A 14508-nucleotide genomic window follows, 5' to 3' on the forward strand; every position below is an offset into this window, starting at 1 on the left:
GGCAGCGGCCTGGTCGGCACCGCCGCGGCGTCCTCGCCGGCCTCCGCTCGCCCACGGCCGCCCGGGCCCTCGCCCGGTCCCCGCCTGGTCCCCCGCGGCGGCGCGCGCGGCCGGGTTGGGCGGGGCCGTTCCGGGGATGAGGAGGCGGCGGCGCGCCGAGACGATGCTTCGGAGCTGAAGAGCCGCCGGCACACGGCCGAGCGCAGCGCCGACCCGCGGGATGGCTCAGCCGGCGGGCCCGGCGGGCGGCGGGGAGCCACGGGCGGCGCCGGCGGGCGGCGAGGGGCCGCCGGAGCCCGGGGCGCCGCAGGACGCGCTGAGCCTGGAGGAGATCCTGCGGCTCTACAACCAGCCCATCAACGAGGAGCAGGCGTGGGCCGTGTGCTACCAGTGCTGCGGCTCTCTGCGCGCCGCGGCCGCCGGCCGCCGCCAGCCCCGCCGCCGCGTGCGCTCGGCCGCGCAGATCCACGTCTGGAGGGATGGCGCCGTCACCCTGGCGCCCGGCGACGCCGCAGAGCCGCCCCCCGCTGCGGGTGAGGCCGCCGACCCGCGCCCCCGCGGGACGACCCCCGCCGCGGCCCCCTTTCCCCCCGCAGTCCCTGGGCCCGGCCCTTCCGCCCCGCGACCCCGGCTGCCCCGGGAGCACCCCGCAACGGCCCCCTTGTCCCTCGCAGTCCCCGGGCCGGGCCCTACCGCCCCGCGACATCCCCAGCTCCCCGGGGAGGACCCCCGCCGCGGCCCCGCCCCTGCCGGCTCCGGGTCCTTGCACCCCAGCGAGCCCCCACCCTCCCACGGGAGACCCGGGAGGAGCCGGGCCTGGGGCCCGCGGGGGAGGGCGGTGCTGGCGCCGCGGCCGAGCGGGGTCCCACGCAGGTCCGAGCTGGGGCGGGGGCGCGGCGGCACAAAGAGGGGCTGTGCGGAGGGCCTGCGAGTGGGCCGGGTGGGCCTGGGCAGGCCTGGGCCCGCGCCCCCCTGCAGGGCCGCGGGTAATTGTCGGGCTGTCAGAGGACAGCTGCCCGCGGCTTGCTGGGGAAGCGGGGTGGGCTGGGTCCTTTTCAGGACGAGCTGTGTGCGCATACTTACATGCCATGGCTGTTTACTTGTGTTTGTGATGTGATAGGTGTTGTAAGAGGTTCGTGTGAGATCTTGTCAAGGGTAATTAATTCTGGTGTCAGGAAAATTACACTTTTTGGAATAAGTAGTCAACTAATAGTATTTCTAAAAATTTGGCAGTAATATTCCTTCGGTTTGGAAATCTAAAGAAATCTGAGCCCTGAGGAGAATTCGGCTATTTTGGGAGAAATGGAAGAAGAGATTAAGTAATGATTTCTAGCTCCTGAAAGTTATAAAATAATTACTACTTACCTGTATATTAAAATTTGTTGTGATGAAAAAACAGGCTTGTAAAGTAAAAAGCTGACAGGATGTCAGATAAATAGATAAAATGGATTTTAGTTCGGTCATCGTCTAATGTAAATTCTTCATGATTATCACCTCCACATCAACATATAGCTAGGGCTTACATCAAATATTTATTGGTGGTGAAGAGGAGGTTGATCATAGGTTTCTCCGATCAGTTTTTATCTAATTCAGTCTTGTGAGAGGCAAGTCTATTAAAAACATAGAAAAATAATCCACCCTCACTGTTAGAAAGTTGATGGAGTTGTCAAAATGCTTAAGGTGAAAGATGTAATTCAGAACTAGTCAGTAAAGTGACATTTAATGAAAATCCTTGTCTAAATAGATTAAAATAAAGAACGTTCAAGATTATCAATTCCTTCAATTCCACCAGAACATTTATTTATTTTTAATGTCAGGTAAACAAATTTTAGAATTTTTATTTATTTAAAGCCAGTCTTTTTATGATTCTTTTGAAATTATTTTATTTCTAACAGTTTTTTAGTTTACTTGGTGTGTTTATTGCTTTTAAACTTGGACTTAGTGGGAAACACTTGCAATTATAATTTATTTACAATGTACTAATATGATATGAAAAGATACATTTATAAAATACGGCAGAGCGATGCTTTGAGAACTAGTGTTTCAAGGGGAAAAATGGTTGTGTGCAACTTACTTTTTAAAAGCAGTGTTGGTAGTGGTGACTTTTGGAAGGAACAAGCCCCGGTTTACATTGTCTCTTGAACTTAATCCTAGAAGAGTGTAATTTAAATTGTGTGTGGACTGATGGATTCTGGTGGTAGTTTTTTAAAAAATCAGAAGCTTAGGTTGAAATGAATTATTACTATTTTTTTTTGCCTTATTAGTATGAATGATAATATGTTGACCTCAATGTAATACACTCTCTTTTTGGCGAGATTAGTAGAATTGTTTCCTGCAGCAAGAGTAATGGATTTGTAATTCATCCTTTTCCTCCTTAATTCTGCTTATGACCTCTGCTACCAATGGTGGAGGGGGTTCAAAGCTGTGGATATAGTCTTGAGCATTTTAGGGCTGACTGATTAAAAATCTTTAGGAAGTTCAGACTAAAATATTGTTTAAATTAGTTTATTTCCACCTAGGATTTAAGAATGCTTTCATGGCTATGGAAGGCACGATGTCTTCTGAACATTTAATCTGGATTCTTAAAAATGCTGTACAATTTGGTATTGTGCACACTTGTGTAAATTCTTAAGGAAAAATGGTAATTTTGACATCTCCATTCTAAGAAGTGCTTTCTTTTTCATTGTAAGGTGTTTAATGTGATTATATGTTGTTGGCAATCAACAACATTTGTATTTTCACATGATATCTCTTGACTTATTTTCTAAATGGAGGTTTAGGGAAAGTTAAGTGACTTGCTCAAATTCATATTGGTAATTCTTTGAATCAAATCCAGGTCTTTTAATCTCTAGGCTGTGTAGTACTGTGGAATGAAACAGATTAGGTTTGAATTTGGATCGTGATTTCTCCTTGTCCTAGTGAAGTGACCTTGAGTAAGTTCCATAATCTCCCTGAGTCCAGCCTTCTCATTTGTAAAATGAGAGTAGATCACATTTTTCACGAGATAGAGGTTTAAGTGAGATGGTATGTGTAAAGTCACTAACGCAAGGCTTGGTATGTAGCAGATACTCTGTAAATTTTAGTTCCTTCCTCCTTTAATCTTGTGGTCCTTTCACATCACCGTGGTGCCTGTGGCGCAGCTGTTCTGTATTTTTACAAAATTGAGACAAATGTCTAGGTGAGGGTTTCTCAACCTTGGCACTATTGATATTTTTGACTGAATAATTCTTTTTGTGGGGGCTGTCCTGTGCCTGCATGGGATGTTTAGCAGCATTCATGGTCTCTACCCACTAGATACCAGTAACCACTCACCCCCTCCCCCCAATCATGACAATAAAGAAGTCTTCAGACGTGGCCATAGGTCCCCTGAGGGGAAAATCATCCCCTGTTGAGAACCGCTGGTCTGGCAGACGGCGAGTGGTGCCCAGGATTGTGTTCACTGTGGAGAAAGGGACCTTTTGGCTGGCCACTGTTGCCTCTGCTCTTGAGTTGGATGAATGAGTAGTATTGGAGGTTCTTACCACTATCAACGGTATCCCTCCATTCAGTCCCATAGAAAGAGAAAGCGTCTCACACGCTTTCTTGTTTGGAGTTGAATGTTGTAGCAGTTGATTTTAGTTCTTGTTTACTTTTGACAGTATTGGTATACCCAGAACATTCACATTCAGTTTGAGTTAAAAAATTAGAAATATATTATAGGGGAAATAGAAAAATGATGAAAGATGTGGGAGGCATGGAAATGAAACCAATATTGGAGGAAAAAAATGAGGAATGAGTAATTTTATTTAGCATTTGGATATAACTTGGAGCCATATACTAACATGTCCATGAAAGTAGTGTGATATGGGACTGAAGGAGATTAATTAAAGAAAAAGGAAAAATGAGTTCTTTAGAGGATATCTTAAGAGTAAAAATGATTGTTATGAATTAGGATCTTAAAACAAGCAGTGTATCTTATGAAGCATTTCTGTGATGACAGGAGGATACATTGCTTAGAAGCAAGAGGGCTTATGATTCTTCTTAGGTAGCTTACTTAAAATTTTTATTTTCCCCAATGTTTATGTGCTGTAGTCATAATAAGACCTTATTGTTTGGTAAAAGGTTATTTTATACAACTTGGTGAAGTTTTCCCTTACAACCTGCTGTTTGTTACCAGTGCACCTAACTGGCATTTAGAACACATTTTGGTGTACATATTCTTTAGAAAGTAGTCACTGATGGAATTTAGGTTATATTCCAGATCTTCACAAGATTACCACATCTTTTTTCTGGGATGCCACAAAGAATTATTAATAACAGTAGTGTTTATTAGAGCTTAGAACCAATACATGATCTCAGCAGCCTCTGAGGCCTTAAACCCATCTGACAAAAATAGCTTATTTCAGATTTTGGTTTCAAAATTTTTGATAGACTTTTAGCTTTAGTTTGAAAAATTTTGATCACATTTTGATTAAAAATAATCTTAAGATTGGTAATAGGTTTTCCTGGGAAGAACAATGAAAGCCTGCATGCATACTAATAAAGGGATGCCTTGGTATAGAGAACGTTCCAACTTTGTTTTGGGATTGAAAAGAGGATATAGTCAGTCAAGCTTCTCAGCAAGGTTAATGCTAATTTGGTGGGGGAAATGGTCTTGGAATAATGTCCTATTTGATTTTAAAGAGTGACAGAATATTTGTAGAGAAGGTGGAAATAATGAAAATATGTTTAAAAACATTAACTTTTGTTCATGATTGGTATACTTCTTGAGTTTTCACATCCTGATTGTTAAATGAAAGGAACATTTGAGGGCAGAGGTTGGGGGTGAATAATGGTATTAGGGACTGGTGAAATGCATTATCAGTTACAGTAATAGGTAAGAATTATTCCATTTGAACAATACGTCCAGAGATGTGGGGTTAATTAAATTTTAAAAACGCACATTGAGTTGTTCCTACTGTGTGCAAGCAGTGTTCAAGTTTCCATGGGTGATGTACACGTAAATAGTTCTAGTGATTAAAGAAGAGAAAATAAAATATAAACACAGTGATCAATTTACCGTGAAGCTGATGCAGCTTCAACTCTAAGCCCACTCGTTTACACAGGCCCTTTAGAGCCCTGCCAGGGGCTTCAACAATATGTCCAGATGGTCATTTGCAAAATGAAGATATTTTGGCTATAATCAGTTAAGACTGCTGTCATTCTGACTCCAGTTTACTCACCAACGTACTCGCACTTGGTTAGGTTATGTGGGAGTGGCCACAGACATTTTTGGGGGAAATTTTGGAATAATACATTTGTGATTTTATTTCTTTATTTTTGCCTTATGCAGAGGTAAACAGTGGAAAGAATTTAGTCATATATATATTGGTATTTAAGTAAGTCAGGACTCTATTGGAAAACCATTAGTTTCACTAAGAGTTTTGACTCAAATTGAGAAGAAAAAAAATCATTGATCCACCAAGGACTATATGTTGATAAGAGATGGTGAGTCACTCTGCCTGTTTGATTTGAAAGGTAGAACCGCTTTTCTGCATCATGGGTTCTGTAAAATGGCAACAGGTCCCATCCCACTTTCAGAAGAGCGTCCTTGGAGCCGTGTTCTGTTTCCCATTTTCCTCCTGTTGGCTAAGTAGAAAAAAGAAACTATCCTGTCCCAGATATTTGTTCAAAACTGTGAGGAAAAAATATTGCTTGTTGCCAAATGTAGCGGTTTTCTTTTAATTAACTTTTTATTTTGAGATAAGTTTAGGTTTACAGAAAAGTTGCAAAGATAGAGAATCCCTGTGTACCTCTCCTCCATTTCCCCTAATGTTAACATCTTACACTACTGTGGTATATTTTTCAAAACTAAGAAGCCAACGTTGGCATATTGCTCTTAACTAAACTCCAGACTTCATTTGGATTTCCCTAGTGTTTCTATTAATGTCCTTTTTCTGTTGCGGAATCCCATCCAGGATACCATATTGCATTTAGTCATCATGTCTCCTTAGTCTCTTCTGGTCTGTGGCAGTTTCTCAGACTTTCCTTGTTTCCCGTGACCTTGACAATGTTGAGGAGTATGTGTTTGTTTTGGAGACTGTCCTTCCGTTTAGGTTTGCCTGATATTTTCCTGACCACACTGGGCTTATGCGTTTGGGCAAAGAATACCAGAGAGGGGAAGGGCTTCCCTCCTCACGTGGGATTGGGCGCGTGATATCCGTGCAGCACCACTGGTGAGGGGCCCTTGTTTGCCAGGTTTCTCCACCAGGGTGTTACTGCTTTTCCCTTTTCTATACTCTCTTCTGTGGAAAGGAGTCACTAAGTTCAGCCTGTGTTCAAAGAGGGGTTCTCCTCCTGGAGGGGTGAATAGCTACTTAATATTGCAGATTTCCCGGGCCATCCGAGTGTTTCTGGGAAACCTTTCGTAAGCCCAGATGGCGTCAAGTGAAGGAGCATTTACCATAAATTTATATGGGAAGAGTTTTTGAGCCTATCCAGACCCAAAAACTAACCTGTCAGAATTAGTTGAGATGAAGCACAGATGCTCACAGACGCAGTTCGGCGCCATGGCAACTTGATCCTCAGACGCGCAGTGTAGTTCCTGGGGAAGGAGCGTGGCGGCGCCACTCTCGCTGCTGGGGGCGCGTGCTCCCTTTGTGATGGCTTGCTGCAACAGAACGCTGAACGCAATTTTTACCTTTTTCTTTAAAGCAAAAATCCTCGTCTGATTTCTTTCAGTTAGCGAAAACAAGTACTAATGTAGGTTTTTGGAGGTCTTTCGTAAAAACAAGGTATAAAATGAACTTTCAGATAGAGGGGGGACCCTGTATTTGGAATTGTTCTATAAAGAAGATTTGTCCCTTCTACTCCATTTACTTATTTGTTGAGTCATTTATTTATATCTGTCTGGACTCATATATTTTATACTTTGGTTGTTATCTATTACCATGTTTTGTATTTTCCACCTATGGTCATTGGAAGCTCCTTCAGGTTGGCTCATGTGTCCCTTTGACATGCAATCATTCTTTTGTGTTTTTTTTCTTTTTCTTTTCTTTTCTTTTTCTTTTTTTTTTTTTTTTTGAGGAAGATTAGCCCTGAGCTAACATCTGCTGCCAATCCTCCTCTTTTTGCTGAGGAAGACTGGCCCTGAGCTAACATCCATGCCCATCTTCCTCTACTTTATATGTGAGACACCTGCCACAGCATGGCTTGCCAAGCGGTGCATAGGTCCGCACTCTGGATCCAAACCAGTGAATCCTGGGCTGCTGAAGAGGAACGTGAATTTAACCGCTGTGCCACTGGGCTGGCCCTTTTCTTTTTTTTTTTGGTGAGGAAGAGAGGCCCTGAGCTAGCATCTGTGCCAGTCTTCCTCTATTTTGTATGTGGGTGCTGCTACAGCATGGCTGATGAGTGGTGTAGGTTCACACCTGGGATCTGAACCTGTGAGGCCAGGCTGCCGAAGCTGAATGCACTGAACTTAACCACTCTGCCACCAGGCTGGCGCCCATTCTTTTGTGTTTTTGAGCACATCCTTGCTTTCTGGTACTACAAGATGCTTCAAGGCTTACTGTGTATATTTTCTGCCCCAGCCCTAGAATCAGACATATCTCTAAGGAACTCAGGGCTGAGTATTCTTTTTGGTACTGGGGTGGTTTTGTTTTTAGTATAGAAGAATTGAAATGTTGAAAAGTTTAGTTAGTTTTGGTTTTCAAACTTTGTTAGATTTGGGAAGTATCTCTTTCTGGTATCTCACTTTTGCTTGCATGTCCACCACTGTCTGTATATTCGTTTATTCATTCACCAGTTATTTATTGAATACCATAGAGTCAAGTGGAATAGGAAGGTTCAGAGAGAACAGTTTCTACAAGTTGTTTAGTAGAAGGGAGAGAGGCTGCCCCGTGGCCGAGTGGTTAAGTTCCTGCGCTCCCCTTCAGCGGCCCAGGGTTTCGCTGGTTCGAATCCTGGGTGCGGACATGGCGCTGCTCATCAAGCCATGTGGAGGCGGCATCCCACATGCCACAACTAGAAGGACCCACAACTAGAAATACACAACTATGTACCAGGGGGCTTTGGGAAAAAAAGGAAAAATAAAATCTTTAAAAAAAAAAAAAAAAGAAGGAAGAGATGCCTAGGAACTGAAGCCAGAGGAACCTGTTTTGGGATATCAACTTGGATATACTGGAGCTGAGGGGAGGTGGCCTGAGGTCAAGTATGAATTGACTGAAGTATGAGAATGATGAAGAAGCGGTTTGGAACAAATCTTGTGATGGTTAGCTCCCTCTTGCCTGTAGTTGTGGATACCCTGGGCTAGCGGTGTCCCTAAAGCAGCAGCAGAACCATGTAGAACGTTGGCGATCAGCCACGCTGGAGATAGTTTCCCATTTTGTAAACATACATTTTCAGTTCTGCTCTGAAGTGCAACATGTGGATAAAATATACTCTTTGTGATATACTCATGAAATGTCTTCATCAAACAAACAAAAGAGATGAAAACTAAGTATCATTGGGCAAATGGTTTTTGGTCTTTGCTGAGTGTTTCAGACTGTTACATAAGATTGTGATTACTTTAGGGACCAGAAGAATACTGATGTATAGAAAGCAATGCAAATTAGTTGGGAAAAGTAGTGATATTTTCCCTAATTCTAATTTCTATATAGTTATTTTTGAGTGATAGTATAACAGGGTCAAGACAAGGCAAGATTTGTTTCTTCTTACATTGAATTTATTGGGCTTAACTGGTCCAGTCTCTGCTGTTGTCAGGTCAGTATCTAACTGGCATTCTCTTGATTTTTAAATATATCAAGGGTGGGCATTCCATGACACCCTGTTTTGTTTTGCTGCTTGCATTACCCTCATCATACAAAGAAAATACATTAAGAAAATGTCCCACCAAACTTTTACACAATTTAAGCATGTTTCATCTAGTTGCATGAGAGTTCAACAGATATATTTTTTTTAAGTGATGATAAGCTGGTAATGAAGTGTTGGTCAGGATCTGTTAGTTTTTTTGGTGTATTGCATGTATATTTAAAGATAATTAAATCATTGGCCACTTCTGTCTAAAAATCTAATTTCTTTTGATATTTCCTTCTCAAAACTCACTTTCTTGGGCTTTTTCCACAAATTTTTCTTTTTTAGGGGAACTTCAGCATACATACAGAAAAGTGCTCAAATCATTAGTGACACAACTGTGTAAGCACTAGCCTCATTAAGAATAAAAGCACATTACGAGTAGCCCAGAAGCCTTCCATGTATAATCAGATTGTCTTTATCATAGATTGGCCTTGCTTGTTTGTCAACTTTGTATGTATGGAATCTCACGTTATGTGTTTTTTGTGTCCTGCTTCATTTTGCTCAACATTATGTTTTTGAGATATATTATTTGTTGCATGTAGCATTAGTTTGTTTTCATTGCTATACGGTATTCAATTATGTGAAAATACCAAAATTGATTTACCTATTCTGCTGTAGATGGGCGTATGAATTGTTTGGAGGTTTTAGCTATTTCGAATAACACTGCTGTGAACACTCTTGAATATATGTATGCACTTCTGTTAGGTATATATCTGGTAGAATTGCTGGATCTGTTGAGTTTTAGTAGATATTGCCCAAGTAGTTTTCCAAAGTGGTTCTTTCAGTTTATTTTTCTTACTAGCACTGTATCTTTTGCTTTATATCCATGCTAATACTTGGTAATAGCATTAGAAAAAGAAAAATTTAGCTATTCTGGTGGGTATGTAATGGTACATATCTCATGATGTTTTTAAGTTGCATTTATCTGATGGCTAATGATAATGAGGCCTTTTTCATATGTTTATTGGCCATGAGGATATGTTTTTTGTGAAATTCCTGTTCATATCTTTTGGCCATTTTTCTATGATTTTTTTTGTTATAAAATATATGTAACATAAAAGTTATCTTTTTTTTTTTTTGAGGAATATTAGCCCTGAGCCAACATCTGTGCCCATCTTCCTCCACTTTATCTGTGGGACGCCTATCACAGCATGGCTTGCCCAGCGGTGCCATGTCCACACCTGGGATCCGAACTGGTGAACTGCAGGCCGCCAAAGTGGAACGTGCGCACTTAACCGCTGCGCCACCAGGCTGGCCCCAAAAAGTTACTGTTTTAACCATTTAATTTAATGGCATTAATTACATTCATAGTGTTGTACAACTATCACCACTGTGTCCAAAATTTTTCATCAAACAAACAGAAACTCTGTATGTGTTAAGCAATAACTGCCCATTTCTCCTTTTCCCCCAGCCCCTGGTAACCTGCAATCTACTTTTATTATGCTTTTTGTCTTTTCTCATTTTTATATGTTCTGATTTTTTATATACTCTGGATATGAGCCGTTTGCCGGTTATGTGTATTGCAGATATCGTCTCCAACTCTGTGGCTTTCCTTTTCACCTTGTTAGTGGGGTGTTTTGATAAATAGAAGTTTTGATATATCATATTTTCATTATTGTTGAATTAAAATATCTTTCTAATTTTCATTTTGATTTCTTCATATATTATTCTGTCAATTTTTACTTATCTGTTGAGTCTATATTATTAGGTGCATACCAATTTAGAGTTGTAGCATCTTCTTGATGGATTGACTCTTTTATCGATTTGACTATAGTTACGTGTGTACACTCACATCAGCTTTCTTTGATTAATGTTTGCATGGTATATTCCTTTCCATAATTTGACTTTGAACTTTTTTATAGTCTTACATTTAAATTGTGTCTTTTACAGGCAGGATATACTTTGGATTTGTTTTTTATCTAATATAATGATCTTTAATTTTAAATTGGGTCGTTGATTCCATTTGCATTTAATATGATCACTAATACTTGGGTTTTTTAATGTACCATCTTACTATTTGCTTTCTATTTGTCCCACCAGTTCTATATTCATTTTCTCTCTCTTATCTTCTTTTTGATTATTTTTTTAACTATTAAAATTTCCTCCTTCATTAGCTTGCTGATTGTACATTCCTTTACTATTCTTTTAGTAGTTATTTTACAACGTACATTATTGACTTTTTAAAAAACCTGTATAACTTACTAGTTGTTTTACTCTCCAGACAATGCAGAGATCTTAGAGCGCTGTAACTTCATTTGTCTCCTTTTGCTTTTTTCTGAATGTTGACGTATATTTTTCTTTATTACAGATTTTTAAACATAAGACAATATTTTTGTACAGTTTAATATTCATTTAGATTCCTCCACATATTTGTTCTTTCCATGCTCTTTGTTTCTTCCTGCGTTACTATACTTTCTTCTAGGATCGTTTTCCTCCTGCCTGAAGAACTCCCTTTTGTATTTACTGTAATACAAGTCTGCCACTGTTGAATTCACTCAGTTTTTGTTAGTCTGGAAATATGTCTATTTTGTCTTCATTTATAAAGCAAATTTTAATTAAAATGTAATTCACAGAAAAGTGCATAAATCATAAATGATGAATTTTCACAATGTGAATACACTCGTGTAATCAGGACACAGTTTAAGGAACAGAACATTCTTAACAATCCACAAGGCCTGCTTGTGTCTCCTTTCAGTCACCAACTACCCCAAGAGTCACCACTATCATGACTTCTAATGCCAGAATTTTTGTCCATATTGAATTTATATGTATATAGAATCAACCAGTATTATATTAGTTTCTGATTAACTTCTTTCTCTGAACTTTATGAGATTGATCCATTCTGTTGCATATAGTTGTGGTTTGTTCATTCACATTTTAGTATCACATTCCATTGCATGAATATACCATAATTTATCTGTTCTACTGTAGATGGATATTTGAGTTTTTAGATCTTACGTTTGGATATCTAGTGATTGGATATTATGAATAATGCTGCTGTGAATGTTATTAAACATATCTTTTGGTGAACAAATGTAGCATTTGTGTTTAGTATATACCTAAAAGTGGAATTGCTGCTTCACAGTATATGTGTGTATTCAGTGTTAGTAGATATTGCCAAAAGTTTTCCAAAATGATTGCACCTCACGGACTTTAAAAATTAAAACGAATCCGGGACATTAGTATAAATTTAATAAGGATTTGACTAGTGTCATGTATATGGAAAGGCTATGTCTCTATTAACAACAAGATTTCTTAGCCCATATTTAGCTTCTAAAAACTCTGACTCTTAGATCTTTTTATGCTATTTGTGCTAATGCATTTTTAAAAATTGGGTCTGTTGTCTTTTTCCTTCCTATTTCCTATTTTCTGCCCTGCCCAATCTAATTGGAAGCCAAATTCCTATCTAGATGCCTCCCTTAATATCTTGTATTTCTGATAGAGATATGTGTAGATAGAGGTGATGAGTAGTGATGGAATGTTACTAACAGTCATCGTAGGTTGTCTGATTCTGGGCTTGGCCATATCTTCCTGGAGTTTAGTGAAAACACAATGTTAGAGGAATCCCCTGTTACATGCTTTAATTTATTCATTTCAACAGTATTTGACTGCCTTCTAAGTGCATCGTACTAGATATTGAAGATACAAAGAGGGATAAAGTGCACCCACGCCTCAAGAAGATCACAGGTGCATTAACTAACACTTATAGTACAGTGTAGTAATTCCAAAATAGTAGAGACATGTACGGAAAACCATGTGAGCCCAAGGGAGAGAGAGAATGACTGCTTGGTGTTATGTAAGGCAGGTTTCACAGAGGAGGTCTATTTTTTGGAGGTCTTAAAGGATGAGCAGTGGAATAAAAGGAGAAGGATGTGTTAGGCAGAAGCAACAGTAAGTACAAAGGTTTCGAAATGTGGAGGACCTATTCAAAGAACAGTCGTACATGGATTGTAGTGTGGCTGTTCTGTCGACACCCACTTCCCCGTTCCAAAGCAGACGCTGCTTAGTCAGTCATTGCATTTTTGCTGCTAAATTTGTAAGCGGCTTCAGAGTTCTCAACAGGGTGCTTCAGGTGGCCACTACCAATTATTTGGAGTTGGCACGTGAGGTTGAACCTGTTTGTCTTCTCTGCAGTGGGCGTCCACTGTGCCCGGAGCATAGGATGTGTGTGGGAGTGGTGGAGAATGAGACAGGCTGGAAAGGTATTTTGGCTGGGATCAGGTTATGAAGGACTCTGTACCTCACTATTGAATTTGTATTTGTAGTCTGTGTAGGCAATGGAGAAGCATATAAGGATTTTAAGCAGGAAAATGATGTAAGCAGGTAACTCTTTGTAGAAGACAGATTGAATTGGGTAAAACTGAGGGCAGAGACACTAGTAGGCATTTCATACTATCATTAGATCTTAGTAGCCTTTAAGTTGCCAAACCAGTTGGGAGTATTAATGGTTGTTCAGATAGGAGATGGTGGAGGTCTGAATGAGAGTGGTAGGAAAGGGGAGAGAGTCAGATTGAGAGTAATTTAGGCAGTAGAATGAGACATGGCTCTGTAGTTTTTGATGTGGGGGTGAGAAAGAGGAAGGAATGTTGGAAGGCTCTCAGACTTCCTGCCTGGATGCCTACATGGTTGGGAAGGCAGGAAGGACAAGACAAGGTGGGAAGATGATGACTTATACTTGTTGGAAATTAAATTGGCTTGGAAAAAATATTTTTCTTTGGAGTCATGTTGGTTCCTACCAAGTTCTTTTGCTCTTTCAGAAGGTTGTTTAATGTCACATGGTGTCATGGAAAGAATAAAGAGCTGGCTGGAGAAGATGTGGTTTTGATTCTTGGCTCTGACACTTATTATTGCTTAGTTACAGTCTCAGGCGAGCCATGTAACCTCTCTGTCTTTATCTGTAAAATGGAAATAATATATGTCCAGCCCTTCTTACACAAGTTTTCTGAGAATCAAATGAGGATGTTTATGTGAGAGTATTTTGTCAACTCATACATACTGTACACGTATGTATTCACTGAGCCATTTCTTCTCTTTGTAAAAGGATGAATATTTCCAAGATACTTTGATTCAAGATTGATAAAGAACTTCTAAAAGAATCTTGAATATACGTTTGGGAGTCCATAAAATGATTCTTGAGGTTGAAAAAATCTGAAGTGTCAGTCTTTATACTATCATTAGATCTTACTTGCCTTTGATGCTTCACTAGGGTTTCAACATAGATTGTAATGGGCTGTGGAGAGTCTAGCAGAATGTCTGGGAAAGTTAATTAATGTTTGACCAGCATTTATAATTTTAAATGATTTCCATGTAAATATTATGTACTATTTATTAATTTTTTTATTGCAGTAACATTGGATTATAACATTATATAGCTTTCAGATGTACATCATAATATATTTCGAATTCTGTGCAGATTACATCATGTTCACCATGCAAAAACTAATTATAGTCCATCACCTCACGTGTGAGCCTAATCACCCCTTTTGCCCTCCCCCCTTATCCTACGGTAACCACCAATCCAATCTTTGTTCATGTATTCTTGAATTTAGCTTTTCTTTCACTTTACCACTTTCTAACTTGTTTGATATTCACTTAATTTAATTTAGCTTCTTTAAATCCTTTGGGGAGTGATGGGGGGGCTTTTCTTTACGTTAATAATAAAAATAATGTAAATATAACTTTCCCCTCTAAACT

General features: G+C 40.2%; 1 protein-coding gene across 5 annotated transcripts in view; it reads left to right on the forward strand.

Moving 5' to 3' along the window:
- Positions 1-14508, forward strand: part of SPIRE1 (spire type actin nucleation factor 1) — a 216445-nt gene continuing 201937 nt past the window's right edge. Inside the window, exon 1 of one of the 5 annotated variants that reach the window (XM_070220660.1) lies at positions 1-533. In XM_070220660.1, the coding sequence (XP_070076761.1) occupies positions 221-533 (313 nt within the window). In that variant the 5' untranslated portion in view covers positions 1-220. The remainder of the gene's footprint in view (positions 534-14508) is intronic. The other 4 variants (XM_070220659.1, XM_023648211.2, XM_023648212.2 and 1 more) reach the window with 4 other exon arrangements.

This window comes from Equus caballus, chromosome 8, assembly GCF_041296265.1.
Source record: "Equus caballus isolate H_3958 breed thoroughbred chromosome 8, TB-T2T, whole genome shotgun sequence".
Lineage (NCBI taxonomy): Eukaryota > Metazoa > Chordata > Mammalia > Perissodactyla > Equidae > Equus > Equus caballus.